Below are 18,962 nucleotides of genomic sequence, written 5' to 3'. Positions count from 1 at the left end.
TTTTTTCTATTAATTAGTTTTATTCTAGCATCTCCGTCACGATTGATCTACTTTGCATAGTATGCCGTTCTACATGCAGTATTTTATTTTTTACATTATAACTATATGGGTGCTTTGCTGAGCAGCGATAAAAAAATTATACTATTCCAATAGAGGAACAAAATGTTCAGAATCACAATTCATTCGAAAAAAAATAAACGATTATTTGAAAACAGTTGATTTTTTCAATATCTCCGCACGTGTTTATGCACAAGCTTACATGCATGTGTATATGTATATGCATGTCCACATTTTGAGTGCAAGCATAGATGTGCACAATTTTTTTCTTTTGAGATTCATGCAATTTTTTACCAACAAAGCAAGATATTAGAACTTCAAGAAAGTAAATGTGCCATCAAGTGGTATCTAATATGCACGGACTAAAGCATTACTCACCAAGACAGGTCTAAGAATATGAGTGCCCCATCCATTTGTTTCGATGTAACTACAAATATAACTACAAGAAAAGAAAAAAAAATCATTTATTTTGCCCTCCTCGCACCAACTCTCAAACTGAGATATGGTGACATGTGAATGCACATTAGAGAATGGGTTGCATGTGACCTAGATCGTATGGTCAGATTTTGTTGTCTTTGCAAATGGCTAGCAATTAGGTGTGTCTTGGGTCTAATCATTAGCACAGGTATATTACATTTCGAAAATTAAACAATACTTAACAACCAATATTTATGGGACATAACACACTAGTCCAAACCATTTCATTTCGATGAGTGCAATACATAGGGGATAACAGCGTCATCACCCTGCTTACCATGCATGGAAGCTGAGGTAAAGTTATAGGTTAGATTCATCAGCCATGATATTTTAAATCTTGGAGTCATTCACTCTCTCCAATTGCCTGATTTACAAGCAAACAAATCTATCTTTTTAACTTGATATTGACAAAACTAGTGACATAACAAGTGCCAGATGTGTAGCCACATACGGTGACTCTTGGCAAAAGATGCACAATTTAAACAAAAGTAACGCCATAACATTTCTTAGATCCGGACAGGTCCTGATACCACTTTCGTTAATGGGCTTGGGGCTTGACTGAGACCCATCAGCCCAGGTCTCAGTCAAGTCCAGCTGGGACCATGTGATTCTCCCTGACACGTGAACAAGCCGGCCATTATACAAGCAACCCAATAACAACGGCTCGCACGTGTATATCTAGCATGAATTTGTTAGCTCATACTAATTTTTTTTTTTTTTTTGATGCAACAATGGTTCACACGCAACGGACATGGGTGCAACCCATAAAATTAGAAAAACAAAATAGCGCAAAGAAGAGGGACGTATGGTTCTTTCAAAAAATAGTGCAAATAATTTCTTATTGGCAAGACTCCCTCCTCCAAATATCGCCACCTAACCCCGTGGGGACGGTCTCTTATTTTATCCGCCTCTGACGTCTCCACGCTTTTGTCGACATTTTAATTCCTCTACTCTTGGCCTTTCCTTTTCTCCATCACCTTCTCAAAACCAACCTCCCAATCCTCCTCCAACACATGTGATTAGCTGAGCTTTTAACCATGCCATCCTACACGCCTCAGTCCTCCTCCTCCTGCTGCTACCCTCAGAAGAGGGACTTCAGCACCCTCCTCGACGCCGCCCGCCCCTTCCTCCGTGAGCAGCTCGAGTTGGTCGACCCCGCCCTCCCCTCCCTCATCACCGTCCTCCGCTCTGTTGGCGCCGGGGAGTGCTTCCACAAGCATGGCTCTTTCCTCTCCCACCTCACTGATGTCTACCGCATCCTCAAGCTGTGGTGCGCCCCCGACCCCGTCGCCCGCTGCGGCCTCCTCCACTCCGCCTACTCCAACTCCTACGTCAACCTCGCGATCTTCGAAGCCGGCACCAGCCGTGACTATGTCCGCAGCCTCGTCGGTGCACCGGCCGAGCGCCTCATGCACCTCTTTTGCGTCGTTCCACGCCACACCCTCATCTTTGATGACCTTCTCTTCCGCTACTCCGACGCCGAGTTCGTCGAACACCTTGCCCTCTCCGAAGCCTCTCTCAGGGAGGCAAAGGAGAACGGCGTGTTCAGCTCCTCGGAGCCATGGCGGAGAAAGCTGCAGTCGCTCCTCCCAGCAGGAGGGATCACGGTGAGGCACATCAAGACCGGGGAGGATGTGGCGGTGTCGAGGAGAATGGTCGCTATCTTCCTTCTAATGACCATCGCCGACGCCAGCGATCAGCACTTCGACTACCTAGATAAGATGTTCGCCAATGATGATGGGCGGCTGCAGTACAGCGGGAGCAATTGGACTGTGCTGTGGCCTGGCACTGGGAAGCCAGGCTTGTGGATGCATTTGAATTCAAAGCTGGGTGCGTTGTACACTCTTATACTGAGGGAGGAGGAGATCTACTTGGAGGAGAGGAAGAGAGGAGGAGGGGGAAGCGAAGGTGATAGAGATGAGGAGATTGAGCTGGTGATCCCACCTGTGTTTGATGGCTGCACCAAGGTGCTGGATGCCCAGGAGCAGATTGTTGCAAGGGACTTGTACTGGGAGGCTGTTTGTGGTGACTGGGGGGAAGGGAAGTGGGAGAGGGTGGAGGAGCTGCTGCTGGGAAGCTGTGAGAAGAACCCATTTGTTGGGGAGCCTCATCTGGTGCTGGCTCAAGTTTATATGAACTTAGAGAGGTATGAGGAAGCTGAGAGGGAGGCAGAGATGGGGCTGAGGCTGACGATAGAGTGGGGGAGCAGCTGGGACAAGAGGATGACCTGGGAGGGCTGGGTCGCTTGGGGAAGGGTGATGCTTGCCAAGGCAAAGGAGAAGGCATGGCCCCATGCAGCATGGGGTATTATCAATCTCGGACTCGTGAGGTAAACTCAGTGCACAAATTATCTGTTGTGCTTGGTAAAATAAAGCTTGTAGAAACTAGTTTGTCTCCGTGGTGCCCTAGTAAAATAAAGCTTGTGGAAACTTGTTTGTGTCATCAAAACTAGAGATCCAAAAATCTGTAACTCCGGTAAGATTAGCATGCAAAAGGTAGTAGTGATAAAGCTAAAGACTAATTAGTTCAAATCCTTGGCCTAAGTAATTAAGGTACACTATGTTGGTTCCTGTCAGTGAAGCAGAAAATATAAATATTATGTGGTTTGAGATCAACCACGACATGGAATAGCTTAGGCCCTCTTCTTGTCTCACTAGCGGTAACTATGTACAAATGAAAAATTTGTGTCATGTTCACTACCACTAAATTGAAATGTATGTAACGTCTAGCCAGCTGAAACCGTCCCTTCCCGATCCAACCCCCCCCCCAAGTTAAGTCCACTCTCGGTTCACTAAAACCTCACGGCACGTTCAAAATTTGTGAAAGCCCTTGCCTCAGCTTCCTCGTTTTTTTCTTCCCCATCGCCATCTCACAAGGCAGAAGGAGAGAGACACTTGGCTCGATGTGAACCTCGATCGTTATCATCGTCGTCGAACCAGCCCGGTGAATGAAGCGAAGCGGGGCAAGCCACGCGATGTTATATTATTTGAGCCGTGTCGGTAATACCCCAAATCGGCCACTTCGACACATCTGGCTAACAAATAATTTTTTTTCCACGATTCTTGTTTCCTGCGAGCCGCACCACCTTTCTTTCTAAAGGTAAATTTTGATTACAGTATTTTAAAAGGTAAGGCAGAGAAAAAATGGGCTTTGTAATTCAAAACCATGAATCTAAGCTCGTAGCAGCTAGTGGTCGGCGCACCGATTGTATCTACTCAAAAGATGATTCGACCATAATGATCGATTGGATTCAAGGACGGCTCAGTAGTGACAATCAGCACCCGTTACTTTGGAACATCTTCAAGATTTCGGAGGAACTCAACACTTTCCGAGTTACCTCTCCATGTCTGTCTCTCCGTCCTATGCAACAGCATTGAAGATTGATGCGAGACAAGGATGGATGACTCTCGGTTGGGACTCCCGTGGAACTTGGCCATTTCACAAACACCATATCAGCAAAGGAAATTGAGCGAAAAACACGAGCATCTGATTTCTAAGCACGCATATGTAATCGCCATGTCGGTCACAAAACGAATGCCCTTATAGACCATGATTGAAGTCATGCACCTAGGAAAACAACTCTCGATTTCGAGTATGCTTGCAAAGAGTGTAGAAAAAGAATGAGATGACGACCTCTTTTCTCTCATCACCGTCCTCAAGTTGTGGCATGCCTCTGGTGCTGTCTTCCGTTGTGGCCTCTTTTACTCTGCTTACTCCCAACTCGTACATCAAGAAATCGAATTAAGAGGATCAAATCTAAACGAAAGCTAGTAGTTGGGCTAAGAACATTCAGTTGAAGTTGGCGGAAGGCAAAGAAGTGCGCTGGGAGGTAATCCTACTGATACCAAAAAAAAAATCCACCAAAACAACGACGACACAAATCAGCTTCGAGAAAACATCTTGCATAAAAGACTCCATCATGGACTGCAACTGGAAGTATTCAACCATGCCAAAAATCAAAAGCCCTTAGATAGAAGAAGCCATTAAGAACATATGGCTTCTTCTCTCTCCAGAGCGTCAACCATGTCCATTAACGAGTTCTTGTCCTCTGTTGCACTTGGACCATGTTCAACAACATTGCCCTACGAAATATGAATCATGACTCATCTATGTAGAACTTGTACACACGTATATGCAGAAAATATACGTGTGCAGGACTTAGAAATATGCAGCACCTTGTTTGGAACTCTGATGGTCTTGAACAAAACCCAACTGAAAGTAAAATCTAAGCATTGAGCAGAGACTCAGAGGCTATTCCAGGTTACTCGAAACTACTCATGAAGTACACTGCCATGGAATCCTACAGGGTAATATAAATAAATTTAGAGAATCAAGTTGAGCAACAAAATATCCATCAACCATCATGCTGGATCCGTACTTGCACATGATGGTGAAATAAAGAAATTATCTATAAGAGGTGTGTGTGCCATTTGTTATGAGCCACCTTTAACATTTCTTTTATCCAATAGATGGAGACGATATCCATACAATGAAATGTTTCGTGTCCCAGATTGCATGCTAACGTAGAAAATGCATGAAATACACAATAAATAAAAAATAATGAAGATGACTCACAATATCTGGCTATGACATATAGTTTTCAAGAAATTGCCCTATCTAAAAAGATGAGACTTTATTGATAAAAACAATGCAATCACCAATTCGAAGTAATGAAACAGTTACAATGAGTCCTGATATTCATAAACTTCATGAATATTCAGTTACTTTAGAGCACCTCTGTCTACAAACAAATGGCAGTATTGCATGAGATGAACCATCTCAAAAAAAAGAGAGAGAGAGAGAAAGAGAACTGAAATGATACACTGACATGATGGTGTGGGAGTGCAAAAGAGCCACGTTCGTGGTCCATAAACTGGTACAAAAGGTCACATGAGTTTTCTTGCTGTTTTCCTTCTCTTGCTGCTGGAAGCTCTCTCTTCACATAGTCTAGACATAAAACAAAGCAATTAAAACTTGCTTCAAATATTACTAAGTATTTCAATTAAAGCAGTAAAGAATCATCATTTTATAAGCTATATCAGATTAATCCCTGTAAGCATGGGACAAAAATTGAAATCATTCGTCTAAAAAACAATTCAGAATCATTCTACATAACTAATGATCATAAAGATAGCACTAGCTTGGTTCAAAATAAGATTTATAGGTGATGCATACTGCTGATCACACCAAATAATTAAGCAACTAAAAATAAGAATTTCCATTGATCAAATTTACATGGGCCCACTTAAGTAACACAAACACATTATACAAGCAATTAACATCTGATATTGAAAAGCATGGGTGGAAATAACACCTCTGCAGAGAAGGATATAAATAAAAAAATCACCTGTCGCGGACATCTGATTTTTTAGGCCAATAGGACATTGCACATACACATACAGACATGATTTAAAACACAAAAATAACGCGAAGAAAATATTATGTGTTTACGGACAGCATTACCCTTCCCACAACCGCTTTCGTCTTGGAGTGACAAAACTTGATGTTCTGACATCTTCACTAAATGTAATAGAGCCAGGATTCCTCTCAGAATTTGGAGTCGCCAAATTGCAGTCTCTCAACAACGCAGATGTCTCGAGCACATTTGTAGTTATTGATGCATTTTCGGCGTGTGCCTTAAAATGTTCCATCAAGACAATTCCTGGAAAGAAATCAGAATGAATAACAAATACTCACCAAATTTTATGCATACCATGAAGTCTAGATCTAGGATGAAGCCCCTCTTAATGAACCTTAAGATTTTTGACAATAAAAGGCGAAAGGGAGATAAAATGGCTAACAGATAGCGCATCCCTGATAACAAGCTATAAATCAACATTTCAAGGCATGCATCATCCTTCAGGACAAACTACTGTCTGCAACTTTCAAAAGTACTTTTGTGGTATCATGTAACCAAATAAAAGCTTTGAGAGAAAAGAAAAGGAACCTTGAATTACAAGAAAGACAATAGAGATAACACTTAAGATTCCAAAAGTTCCATGCACCGAAATCAGTTACAACATCATGCTTTTTCTCTTAGTTGGATAGTTGGATTATAGTCTTTCCAGTGACATGGTCAGCATACAAATGTAATAGTGAAACATCCCTCCTAGCTGAATGAACTGCAGATAATGCAAACTTTGTCTGCTTACCTCACTAGATTGTCCAATGTTTTGCTTGATCTGTCTTATAGATAGTCATACCCAAAGTCACATACATTTTCATTATTACAAGAAATGAAAACCTTGAACAGGATATATGTGTACATACTGGTAATCTTTAAAAAGTCGCCAATTCAGATTAGTTTTGGAACCAAACCTTAGATCTAAGACTATTCTGTTTAAGATAAGTACTATTATGAATATAGATTAGGATCACTGAAGTTACATCAGAAATAGGCCATTGCTGTGGTTCATTCCAGAATTATCTTTCTGCATGCCAAAGCATGTTGAAAAAAAAAGAATGCATGTCTTAAAAAAACAAAAACAAAAAGCATGAAACCAACTCAGGTAAGAAAAAAGAAATGATATTAACTCCTAGCACATCATAACACTGAAGTGAACACCTAGAGCTCAAGTTGAAGCCCCAAAAATTATGGTTATCATAATACCCAAAATTGAAGTACTTGGTCTAAATTAAATTTATCTTCTTGCATGGTCGCTAAACCTGCCAAGGCAAGCCAACATACAAGCTTCTAGGATCTTCCAACATTAATCTCTCAATAGCAGCATGACAGGAACTTTAAGAGCAATTTTTGGCAAAAAAATATACCCCAATAAACTACGAGACTGTTCATAACCTCCACCTCAAGAAGCAAACCTCAAATTAACTTATGAACAACATGGAAAGAGCAAACTTTCTACTAAAGACTGAGAGCCATGAAATTAAAATGCAGTCCCCTTGCCAGTATAGATTAATCATTGATGATTGGAAACACAAGTACTAATGTTTTATTTGTTTTCTGAATCTGACCTCAAGAAAGCAAAGGGAAAAGATAGAAGTCAAATATATGGTCAAGCTCAGAGAAAACCTATTTATAAACATGGGAATTGCCATAAATGGGTAAAAAATATCGGTGAAAAAACACAAACTAAAGAAACATTGGTCCAATATTCCCCAATATTATGAGGCTGTCCTTAACTCCATGAATATAGACCTTGAGAAAAAGGAAAAACGAAAACATTGACTTAACATCAGCCACAGATTTAACTAATCAACTGGAAAAACTCAAATTTATGTTATTATTAAAGAAAGAGGAATGGCATTTGCATGTCATCCCACATCAGCACCTTAGGGGCATGATAATTTGATTGAAGCAGAAATTTTTTAGCTTCTAATGGATCCAAGTCAAGTTTTTTTTGTTGAGATACCCCAAAATCATATGTCGTATAGCTGAAAAAAAAACTAGTGAATTTTGAATTATGGCACTTTAAAGTACACCTATGGACATAACCCAAAAACAGAAATCTTCAAGACTAAAAGTTAATTCTAGACTGAAAGACTAAGTCTGAATTCAAATACATAGTTAACTTCATGAAGTGGCTCTTGTTTTTGCCGACAGAGGTGATCCAAAGGAAACCTCGAGCCTTGTGGAATTCTTCTCCTAATTCCTAGTTGGCAAGGCAATCAGGATTCATGACTAGTTATCAGACAAAAATAGCACATTGCCGTGTCTCAACAATGCTAACCTGCTCTCCCCCGAAGACACATCCAGCACTAGTTACAGATACATTGTCAAATGACACAGAATAGCTTTAGTTAAAGGGAGTTCTGCACTGTTATAACAAAAATTCTACATGTCAATGGATAAAAGGGCCTTCGCGAGAGATGGTAAACCTAACTCCAGCTTTTATTGTGCCAACTCCCTCTTCCTAAACTTTTCCATCCAATAAAGCAAATTTAGTTCTATCAGCCCTCATTATATTTATCTTTTCATGTAAAAAAACTTAACCATGACTATACCTTTCAAATTTTTACAACATATTTCAATTTGACTGCTTTCCTACAAAAAGTCTTATAGTACATCAACATAAATCTTTTCGAAATCACTTCAAAGTTGCCGAACTAAAAATGAAATCAAGCTTCAACTTATTGACCAAAAATGAATGTAACAAAGTCATCGTGTTATACCAAGAGCGCGGAGCATCCTCGCATCAAATTTTTCAGCTAGATCTTTACAGCCCGCATTCTTCGCCCTTCTAATGACCAATTCTTTTAAACCGATAAGAAAATCCTGCAGAATAGTCTTCGATATAAATTCCAAACAGAGTGAGCAGATAATCAAGCTTCCGAATTTAACTTTGAGAAGCAAAACTTACGAGCTCGGATTCGGAAAGGGAAGAAAGCCACTCCACGTCTTGGGACAGATTAGCCACGCCGTTTTCTCCGTCGCCGTCCGACCCAGGGACGGCGGCATTCTTCTTCGAGGAGACCATGGGGAGCCAACAAAACGGGGATTTAGGGTTTTAAGGTTTCGAAAGGCGTCGGCTTAATCACCGGCGACTCGCAGAAGAAAGGGCAGGCCGGATTCGGGTTAGATCCTGTAACTGAGCTCGGATCCGAATACCAAAGTGACCTGACTCCGCGCCAAACCCGGATTTTCAGGTTTGGATCTGGCTCTGGTGGAGGAGCGGGCACGTCATTGGGTTGTCCCAGGCATTACGTCGAAAAGCTTGCGGGCTTCAACGAAGGCACGCAGCGGTAGAAGGCCGAGCCACTGAGGGCGCGGGGTGGACAGTGCGCGCGGCGCCGATCGGGAACAGCAGGCCACGAGGGCTGATGGATGGTGGAAGGGTCCCGTGTCTCGGTGCAGTCCCGCGCCCGAAGAAGAGATGGGGAAGCGAAGAAGGGACCGGGGAGAGAGAGGCGAGGCGCACTTGGGAATTGGGAGGGTCGAGAGAATAGCGGTCGGAGCAGGCGCGCATGGGAGTTATGGCTGGGCGTGCGGTGACCGGCGGCGAGAGAGCGTGGGATGATAAAGTGATGCGCGTGACGACTGCTATTGATTAGGGGGTACGCATCGTTGTTCCAGGTTTGTGTGGGAGTGGTTTGCTAACCCTGTACCCTTCTAATCTGAGTCGGTTTATAATTTCTGGACCAGGGTCGAACCCATCAATATAAGAATCAGCCCATCGTGATTCAATCAAGACTGAGGACCTGAGGTGCCTCAAATTAATTTTGAAATGATTCTTTAAAAAATAAATAAATATAGCAATATTCATCGATATTTCACATCAATCAAATCAAAAAAAATTATATATCTAAGATCCAATGCGTCACAACTTTAAGCGACAACTAATTGGTACCATACTACAAGAAGCAGTAATCGACGGGTAAATAATTTATAGAAATCAACTATGTATTGTTTAATATGTAATTAATATTATTATAAAATTATATGTATAAATTTTTTACGATTGAAAATTATGGGTATATATATGTGTATTTGAGAATGTGGATCGAGTTTGTTTACAGTTGGGTGTTGTTTAGTGACCCTATTTGGGGTCACCAACTCACCATGGTGATTTTAAATCACTAGTAATTTTTATTTTGAGATAATCTAATTTTTGATAATCTAAAATTATTATGTTTTGTATGCTATGTTCTAATAATTAAAAATTTTTAGATATCGACGAATAACATGTTTGGTATTTCATAGAAATCGAAGATCACTGGCTATGTAATACCAAAACTATCATTAATATATTCCACAAAAATAAATTTATTGACCATATTAAATATTATTTTAGAATAAAAATATAAGTATATTTATTTATATATTAATTATGAATATTTTTTATAGAAATATATTTATTAATCCTATAAAGATATATTAGTTGTTCTTTTGGAAGTAATATTTTATTTATACTTATAATATATTATTTTAAATACTAATATTTATTTTAATTAGAAAAATGAGGCAAATATAAGTATTGTATTAAATAATTTCATCATATAAATATAAAGTGCAATAATATATTTTATATTATAATTTTAAAATAACATTGAATAATAATACGACAATAATATAATTAATGATGCAATATATACCATAAATATAATATATGTAATATCAATATAATAAATTATAATATATATAATATTGATATAATATATTGACAATATATTGATATATTAATTTTTCTTGCTGGACCGAATGATATTTTTGTCTCCAAATTTTAGTTCAAGATCATTATCATGTAGTGATTTTGAATACCCAACCTCGAAGATGGGTGCTCTATTACTAAATTGGATGGTGATTTGAAGAGTGGAGATAATTTGGGATCATTACCATATAGGATTATCATGGTGTAACTAAATACGGTAATTTTATCACCTCCACCCATATCGCCCATGACCTTGGTATGATCATCCCATACCAAATGCTTTCTTGGGTCACTTGGCTTCTTAACTTGAACTAACCTGAAATATTTGACCAGGTTTTTGAAGATTGGAACTGAGAACAATCCCATTCAAGCTCCAATCAAAGTAAACTAACCCAATAAGGCTTGTCTGGTTTGGTTCAGTCAAAGGAGTCAATCCAAATCATGGGCACCTCTTAACTCCATGCCTGTTATTTCTTAATTGAACTAAATATTTTCAATATCTATATGATTTGATAAACATTGTTTTTTCCTTTGTTTCCGGTAGGGGTGCAAATGGGTCGGGTCGGGTCGGATCCTGGGTGACTCTGATCCGACCCGGTTTTTTATTCGGGTCCTAATTTTGGACCCAAACCCGACCCGGTTGAAGATCGGGTCGGGTCGGGTCGGTTCCGAGTTGGGTCCGGATCGGGTCCGGGTCCGAGTTGGGTCGGGTTCGAATCCGAATCGGATCCAATTTTTTTGTATTTTTGAGAAAGAATTTAGGCAAATCTAATTTGGTCATATCATAATTATGAGGTGTTGGGTGACCCATGACTTGAAAGACTTGCAATTGATCTCTAGTCAGAACAGATGACCCCGACTTACTAACTAAGTCGGTCTACAAGCCGAATTTCATATCACACTATCGGTCTACAAGCCGAATTTCATATCACACTATTTTTTGTCCATACGACTGATTGAACGGAACTTGGTGTCTCCCAGCTCCCTCTGACGAGGACAAAAAAAATCCCAGACCTTCTTCCAAAATCCAATTCCATTGCAGAAAACTGGCACATGACCCATATTCAGTTCGGTGTTCCCTCACTTCCTCCCTGTAAAAGTTAAAAAAAACAGAAACCAAAAAATCAAAGAAAAAAAAAAAGAAAAGCCAGCTACCGAGACACGACCCAGAGGTATCAACAATGTAATAGACCGAGAGAGGATCCTGACGGACCAATAGTGCCATGACCCACACAAAAAAAAAGAGAAAAAAAACCTCTATTTTGCTTTTCCCCCTCTCTCTTTCTATCTTCGAGTCCATTCGGGTCGGGTCGGATCCGTTCGGTAAACCCAGATCCGACCCAGAAAATGATTCGGGTCCAATTTTAGGACCCGACTCGGACCCACGGGTCCTAAAATTCGGGGTCGGGTTGGGTCTACGCGGGTCAGGTCAATCCGACCCATTTGCAGCCTTAGTTTCTGGGGCCTATGACATGATACAATAAATTAATATCACACCGAGCAAAGTTTTCACACTTAATACAATAGAATGACTCCCCATGAAAAACAGGGTTCAAGCACTCATTGGTACACATATAACTTCGATCAAAATTTTTGGCTTATCCTCGAGTGGCGTGCACCGAAGCTGACTAATCTCAGTCACATGTACGCCGGGACTAGATATCCTTTGGCTTATAGTGAAGCCCTTTTGGATCCAGCGATGGAAGGTGGGGATCATTCACCTATCGCGGGTTGAGCAATCTGGTCAACTTTGAAAGGTCCATGGAATGGACGGCATGATCACCGAATCATCATCGCTGGCGCACTTATTAAAGTTTTTAACCGCGACAACCCCAATTCCCATCCCGGCCTTCCGCTGGAAAACTCAGCGGAGCAATCCCATCCGTCCAGCTAATCAAGCAAATCAACGGTCAGGAAGGCGAGAAATCAGCCCCTTCGGTTCGGACCCCACTCAGTGAAATTTGAAAAATTTCCCTCCCAGTAAAATTTAAACAATTTCCCGCGGGTTTTCGACCTCAAACGGCCATTCCGATCCCTTCCCCTTCTAATTTCTCTATCTCGGGCTCTAGCAATGGCGGGGGCTTCATCGAGGACTCACCCTCCGAGGGGGCGGAAGAGGGTGGGGGCCGAGACTAATACGCTGAAGCGCGCCAGGGATGGAAGCGCGTTCACCAGATGGTACTCTCCTTCTCCTTCCTTCCAAGTTTCTATTACCTTTCTTTGATACGATGCGTTTCATCAATCAAGCTAGTCTTCTCTCTGGATTCTTTCCTTTTGTTGGGCGATCAACCATTCGATGTTATAGATTCATTTAGCTCTGATTTGACTGCAGTGAAGCGTGTAACAAAGATGTTCCAGTGGTTCTCATTGACATGCATATCTGCAGCCTTGATTCTAAGATCAGAACGAGCTTAGGTATTCATCCCTCCTTCCGTGGGATCTAATCTCATACTGTATAGTTTCATCCTTGATTTACTGTGGTTTCTTCCGGTTTTCTTACGATTTCCTTTCCTTACATCTATTGAAACAGAGGCTCAGGTAGTGGAGAAAGTAGCTGAGGCTAACAAGCCTGCAGAAAGGTAGATTCTCACACTTGTTTCGGGTTAGAATGTGTTCTTGATGGCCACTGATATCATCTAATGGGGGTCTGAAATGTGTGGCAGGAAGAGGGCGGCGTCATCTGATCAGAAGGAAAGAAAGGGCAAGAAAGGCAAGAAATTTAAGGATCCCACAGCACCTAAACGCCCTCCCACTGCCTTCTTCCTCTTCATGTACCACTTTGCAACACTTCATTTTCGTGAAATAATTTACATTTTTCTTCTCTTTCTGGTTTGGTCTCGAGTTAATTTTAAATTTCTTATGTTCTATATTTCAGGGATGACTTCAGGAAATCATATAAAGAAGCCCATCCCGATTCCAAGAGTGTTTCTATGGTATGAGTCATCCGTGACATCTCTCAGCATTACTGCAATGTAATTTATGCTACTATTTATTATCTTACTGATCTATATATAATTGGTTATAAAACAGGTTGCAAAGGACGGTGGTGAGAAGTGGAGATCCATGAGCGATGAGGTGACTATAAAGAATCCTGTTTCTTTTAGTTGTCATGACCTCTTTTTCACCCTTTCTATTTTGAAATGTTTTTGCTTGATGTGTTCATCGTGTCGTGCTTTGATAACAGGAGAAGAAGCCGTATGTGGACAAAGCAGCAGAGCTGAAAGCAGAGTACGAGAAAGAAGTGGCGAAATTAAATGAAGAAAATGAGGAAGAGGTATGCAGAGCCATTTCTTTCCTTAATTGCTTCACTCTTATTTCCTTTTATCTCTTTTATTAGAATAACTGCATTTTTAATTGTTTCCTCTTTTCCTTTGCAGAAGAAAGAAGAAAAAGAGGAATCTGAGAAGGAAGAAGAGTGAGAAGCAGAGGATTTTGATTCTGGCAGGGTCTTAGTGAGAATAGCTTCTTTGTTTTCTACCTGTAAATTTTGATGAGTTTCTTTGCTTGCATGGAGGGGCTTTGTCCCTTTAAAGTTGCTTACTTTTCAGTGAGCAAATTTTGAAGCTATTCTAAGTTGTTAGCCTTTCATTTGGATGGTATCAGCAATAGTATTCCACAGTGTATACATCTCAGCTTTTTTCCAACCTATCCTATAGCAATATTCTGTGTCACAGGCTAAACTTGTTCTAGATTTTGTCCCATGTTGATACATTGCTATCCTTGGTTCTATCTGTGCTGTTGTGTTGTGCACTGCAACTTGTACAGCATTGATGCTGCATCCAGGATATGGCAACCGTTGATGAATTTTGAGCCTCAACTGTATATCTTAAGAGATTTGTGTCTCAGTTTCAAGTTCATAGACTTATGCTCGTTTCTTTGTTAATAACCTTTGTTGCATAGAATGGAATTCTTTGACTAGCTGACTAGTTCTATATGATTGGCACCACCTTGCATGAACTAAATTTGAAACTAGGGAAGCTATCTAATGACTATTCATGTCAAATTTTAAATCTAAGAACCACCGCAGGGCATATACTTGCTTGCGCTGCTTGCCTAGGTATCATTAATTTGCTTTCTTTTTTTCATATCCTGGAGAGCAACATGTAATGCATCACATTTGTTGAACTGAAATTGATTACTTATTTCTTCATAACCTTTCTTTTGAACACTGGTAAGTCTAAGTACAGCGCTAGTGAAGACAAAAGAATAAGCATTGTATATGTAAAAAAAAAAAGAGAAGAATACAAATCCTGCATGAAGCAAAGTAATACCCTCATTACCCTCCCACTGATACTGACTTGGAATGTTGTTGGCCATTTGATAGCTGAGTCATCATTTTGCCGACTAGTTTCTTCCACCTATGAAAGCTTCTTGCTTCTTGCAGGGTGGCAGAGGTTTGCCACAAAGGCATAGATTATGTTCATAAGCAACCACAGGAAAGATGTTGAAGGGCCGTGTTTGGGGTATCTGCCCGCAGAATCTATTAGCCCTGAAGCTTGCATGCTTGATGTTTACAAGTCCAGTGAAACTCATTGGTATTCTCCCTGTGAGACCATTGCTTGACAGGTCTAACCATTCCAGCCTCACCATTTGGCCCATGCTTGCAGGTATGATCCCTTTGAATTGATTCCTAGAAAGATCCAGCCTCTCCAGGCTAGCCAGCTTCAAAATGGAGCTTGGTATTTGGCCTGTGAGTCCATTCCTTGACAGGTCAAGCCATTTCAATTCCATCCCTTCACTGAACTCAGGGAGCCCACCAGTGATCTTGTTGTGTGAGAGATCCAATACTTGTAAAAACTTGCTGCCCTTCTGCAGGAGACCTGAAACTGACCCATAGAGCTGATTAGAATGGAGGTCAAGCAAGGTGAGACCATCTGGCAGCACAATACTTGAGATGTTGGATCTAAGCATGTTGCTGGAGAGTTTTATTTCCTGCAAGATTGTCATGTTGCTGAAGAACTTGTCGATCCTCCCTGTGAGATAATTCTCAGAGAGGTCTATGGAGTTTAGGGAATCTGGTAGTGTATAAGTTGCAAAGTCTCCCTTTATATTGCAGCCTGCTAGGTGGAGATCTCTGAGCCCTCTGTTCTTCACCCAATCTGGGATGGTTCCCAAGTGCAAGCTATTGTAGGACAGGTCCATGGATAGAAGGGAAGGCAATCCATTTGCTAGTCTACTTGGCAGGGAACCTGAGAATCCATTTCTTGAAAGATTGAGATACCATAGCTTTTCTAGCTTTGCAAGTGATTCTGGAATGGAGCCAGTAAGAAGATTATTACTTAGAGACAGGGTACTGAGGGGCCTTAGCCTATCAATCTGGCTTGGGATTTCACCTGTGAGCTTGTTGTAGCTCAATGAGATGTCCAAGACATTAGACAAACTACAAAGGGACATAGGTATCTCTCCTGAGAACTGGTTATGGGAAAGGTCCAAAAGGGTCAGGTTCTGAAACTGGCCTGAAAAACTAGGAATTCCCCCAGAGAAAGAGTTGTAGCTGAGATCAAGAGATTGCAAACCATGAAGATTTTTATAAGTGGGTGGTACTGGACCTGTCAGAAGATTCCTTCCAACATTAATTTGAAGCAAACCACCAATAGACCCCAGGCTTGGAGGCAACTGGCCTTGCAATTGGTTCCCACTCAGTGAGAGGGCCTTCAGGGAGGTTAACCTCCCCAAGCTTGAAGGGATGAAGCCTTGAAGCATGTTGCCCTCAAGGTAAAGCTGGGTGAGGTGGGCCAACCCTGACAACCTCTCAGGAATGGTACCTCTAATCTGCTTCATTCCACTGATCACCAACGCTTCCAAGAACTGGAGGCTACCCAAAGATGGGGAGAGAGTGCCCCTCATGAAAAGGGCATTACCACCTTCACCTTGAGGCCTTTGAAGTTGCAAGCTGATGACCCTCCCTGTGGTGGGGTGGCATTCTATTCCCTCCCAAGCTCCACAGCAGTCAAGACCAGTCCATGAGGACAGGATGCCTGTGGTGTCCATTGAGATGCCGGCTTTGAAGCTGAGGAGGGCTGCTCTGTCTGCCTGTGAGCAAGGTGGAAAGCCATCATCACCACCTCCTTGAGCCAAGGAATGAGATGAGAACATAACCAGATAAGTAAAGATGAAGCAAAGCTTCAAGGCCCATTTGGAATTCTTCATTTGGTGGTAGTGGGTTTTGATTTGTTTGGGGCTGTGGTTGAGAGAATATATGGGACTGTGGAAGCTGGTGGGAGAAGAAGCAAAGGGAATGGGAGAAGGGCAAAAGGGAGTTCCTTTGTTTCTTAACGTAGGGAGGAAGGCCTGATGATGAACTGGTGCTGCTGCCAATTTATAGGGTATGGGATGACTTCTTTTACTTTGTTCACATGTAACTTTGCGAAACATCACGAGGGTTATAATATTTTTTTTGAACGTTGGAGCGCACTGTTTTTGAATTTTTCCCATCTATGAATACCAACTAAACGATGAACACCAATCAAAGAGGGACTCAGTGAAGCTCAGAGATTAGTGGTTTAATGGCCTCATGGAGATGACTGATGGTTTCTTTTGTGGCTTGGGTCTTATGCTGTGTTCATGAAGCACAAAAGGGCATTGATGCGTGTTTTCCTTACTGCTTTCGATATCCTTTGCGTGTGAAAAGTTGCACGGCCAATATATAATGTTTCAGCTAAAGCTGCGACAGGGATAAAGAGCATGCATGATGACAGGTATCACTTAAAGCATAAGTCGTTATATATTTAGAATGGATGGTCTCCCTTAATTCACGAACATCTAATGTTCCAATTGAATGATTGTGAATTGTGGTCCAGATCATGCACATATCTGAGATTCTTACGCGTAAACTTGGCAGCCTAGCATTGTAACAACTCGAAACCTCACTCAAAAAAAGCTATCCGAAGGATATTATTTGAGTTTGTTAATTCTGTATAAGCATCCAAAATCTATCCAGCGAATAATCGATATGGAGCTAAACACATGTTCGCACGGGTAATCACATACTCTCTTCACTTAAACTTTAACGTCTTTGTCAGGTATAGGGTTCAAATCCATTTATATCTAATCACAAATACTACAATCGGCTCGTAGTGAGCCCTAATGGATTCGTGTTGTAGTGTCCCATAATTTACATAGGTTATAGGCCGGGTCCGTTCTGATAATATTTGTAACAGTTCAGGATTTTACTAAAAAAAATAGTCGGAATGTATTATTTGGATTTTTTAATTCTGTATAATTACTCAAGATCTACCAAACAAATAATTGATGTGAGACTAAATATGCGCCCGCATGGATTGTCACATACATGACAAATTTTAAGCTTCTATTCGATGTAATAAATCAGCAAACTGGACTTTGGGCTATGTTTTGAGTCATAAAGATGGACGAGTTTTGTGTTTTTACTGCTTTATTTGCCAAGTTTAATTAAAGCTGGTTTTTCTGGGTCGAGTAAATATGCGCTAGTCCTGTCACCAGGTTGAAGTTTTGTAACATTGACTCTTTACAGATCCCTTGTTTAGTGTGATCCAGATCATACACCCATCAGATTTCTTTCCTTTTGATTTATGCTATGCAGGAAGACTGTATAGCCCAGTACTCGGGAAGTTACCATTTTTTTTAATTAATAAAGTAAATTTGTTGACACGAAAATAAGATTTATGGTATCGGTCGGTAACTGTACCATATCATACTGTAACAATATTCCTACCATACCGGTATTTGGTATATCTTGCTATTTCGTACTATACTATATCCCGATATTGTAAAAAGATAATATTGGTATGCGATTCAGTATCAAGACGATAAATCTTGCACGAAAAATTAGGTTTCATTAGAAAGTTTAACAGAATTCTCCAACTGCCTCAAAGATGTCAATAGTTATGATCTGGCTGATGAACGAAGACTGAAGAGTGGTGGTGAGCTGCATGGAGAAGAACCTCTTCAAACCTCACAGTCTAAACCATAGCAGAGTTGTTGCATGGAATCTAGCATCTATTTGAAAAATAAAAAAGACAAGTTCCTTAGTCTTGTGATTCCCTCGTACAATTTCCTGATCTCGATCACCAAAATATTTTCAGGTCTTCTTGGCCCTGCGCTAATCACGGCTATGGGAAGAAGAAGACATTATGATATGGTAATGTAGTCCTAGTAATGGGTCCACTTGAGTTTCCATCAAGTGTGGTGCCCATGACAGTCTTGGACCAAGCTTTTGACTAGATCTTCTAGGTCCGTTTTGAGTCCAGCACATAGCCAGGGACTGGGGTCATCATAAAAGCTTGGTTGGTATATGGAAATTTCTAAACTATTTAGAGGAAATTTTTACATAAACACTCAAAG

The 18,962-nt window shown here is 40.9% G+C and overlaps 4 protein-coding genes across 4 annotated transcripts; 2 read left to right on the top strand and 2 right to left on the bottom strand.

The window, feature by feature from the left end:
- The first annotated feature begins 1,468 nt into the window (after positions 1–1,468).
- On the top strand, positions 1,469–3,149 carry LOC120104257 (uncharacterized). The gene has a single exon (XM_039115118.3). It carries the CDS (start codon positions 1,572–1,574, stop codon positions 2,865–2,867), a length of 1,296 nt encoding a protein of 431 aa, XP_038971046.1. The 5' UTR covers positions 1,469–1,571; the 3' UTR covers positions 2,868–3,149.
- A 1,999-nt stretch (positions 3,150–5,148) lies between these two features.
- LOC103716555 (uncharacterized) lies at positions 5,149–9,573 on the bottom strand. Its single transcript, XM_008804597.5, has 4 exons — positions 8,853–9,573; positions 8,665–8,767; positions 5,998–6,196; positions 5,149–5,481 (listed from the first exon to the last, which is right to left on the bottom strand). The coding sequence occupies exons 1-4, from the start codon at positions 8,967–8,969 to the stop codon at positions 5,421–5,423; spliced, it is 480 nt and encodes a 159-aa protein (XP_008802819.1). The 5' UTR covers positions 8,970–9,573; the 3' UTR covers positions 5,149–5,420.
- Positions 9,574–12,696: 3,123 nt separating this feature from the next.
- On the top strand, positions 12,697–14,341 carry LOC103716563 (high mobility group B protein 7-like). Its single transcript, XM_008804608.4, has 8 exons — positions 12,697–12,818; positions 12,973–13,055; positions 13,171–13,219; positions 13,304–13,411; positions 13,516–13,573; positions 13,671–13,715; positions 13,825–13,914; positions 14,018–14,341. Exons 1-8 carry the CDS (start codon positions 12,712–12,714, stop codon positions 14,057–14,059), a joined length of 582 nt encoding a protein of 193 aa, XP_008802830.1. The 5' UTR covers positions 12,697–12,711; the 3' UTR covers positions 14,060–14,341.
- Positions 14,342–14,756: 415 nt separating this feature from the next.
- LOC103718571 (Leucine-rich repeat (LRR) family protein) lies at positions 14,757–17,152 on the bottom strand. The gene has a single exon (XM_008807461.4). It carries the CDS (start codon positions 17,073–17,075, stop codon positions 14,985–14,987), a length of 2,091 nt encoding a protein of 696 aa, XP_008805683.4. The 5' UTR covers positions 17,076–17,152; the 3' UTR covers positions 14,757–14,984.
- Positions 17,153–18,962: the final 1,810 nt, after the last annotated feature.

This window comes from Phoenix dactylifera, chromosome 16 (genome assembly GCF_051530095.1).
Source record: "Phoenix dactylifera cultivar Ajwa chromosome 16, Ajwa_hap1_PhDact_Kaust_v1.1, whole genome shotgun sequence".
Lineage (NCBI taxonomy): Eukaryota > Viridiplantae > Streptophyta > Magnoliopsida > Arecales > Arecaceae > Phoenix > Phoenix dactylifera.
The sequence above is the reverse complement of the archived record's forward strand: the minus strand, read 5'-3'. Positions and strand labels throughout refer to the sequence as shown.

Coding starts and splice junctions, on each gene's coding strand:
- LOC120104257 (XM_039115118.3), top strand. CDS start 1,572: ATGCCATCCTACACGCCTCAGTCCTCCTCCTCCTGCTGCTACCCTCAG.
- LOC103716555 (XM_008804597.5), bottom strand. CDS start 8,969: ATGGTCTCCTCGAAGAAGAATGCCGCCGTCCCTGGGTCGGACGGCGAC. Junction 8,768..8,852: donor CCCTTTCCGAATCCGAGCTC/GTAAGTTTTGCT, acceptor ACTATTCTGCAG/GATTTTCTTATCGGTTTAAA. Junction 5,482..5,997: donor CGAAAGCGGTTGTGGGAAGG/GTAATGCTGTCC, acceptor TTTTATGTCTAG/ACTATGTGAAGAGAGAGCTT.
- LOC103716563 (XM_008804608.4), top strand. CDS start 12,712: ATGGCGGGGGCTTCATCGAGGACTCACCCTCCGAGGGGGCGGAAGAGG. Junction 13,574..13,670: donor ATTCCAAGAGTGTTTCTATG/GTATGAGTCATC, acceptor GTTATAAAACAG/GTTGCAAAGGACGGTGGTGA. Junction 13,716..13,824: donor GGAGATCCATGAGCGATGAG/GTGACTATAAAG, acceptor CTTTGATAACAG/GAGAAGAAGCCGTATGTGGA.
- LOC103718571 (XM_008807461.4), bottom strand. CDS start 17,075: ATGGGAAAAATTCAAAAACAGTGCGCTCCAACGTTCAAAAAAAATATT.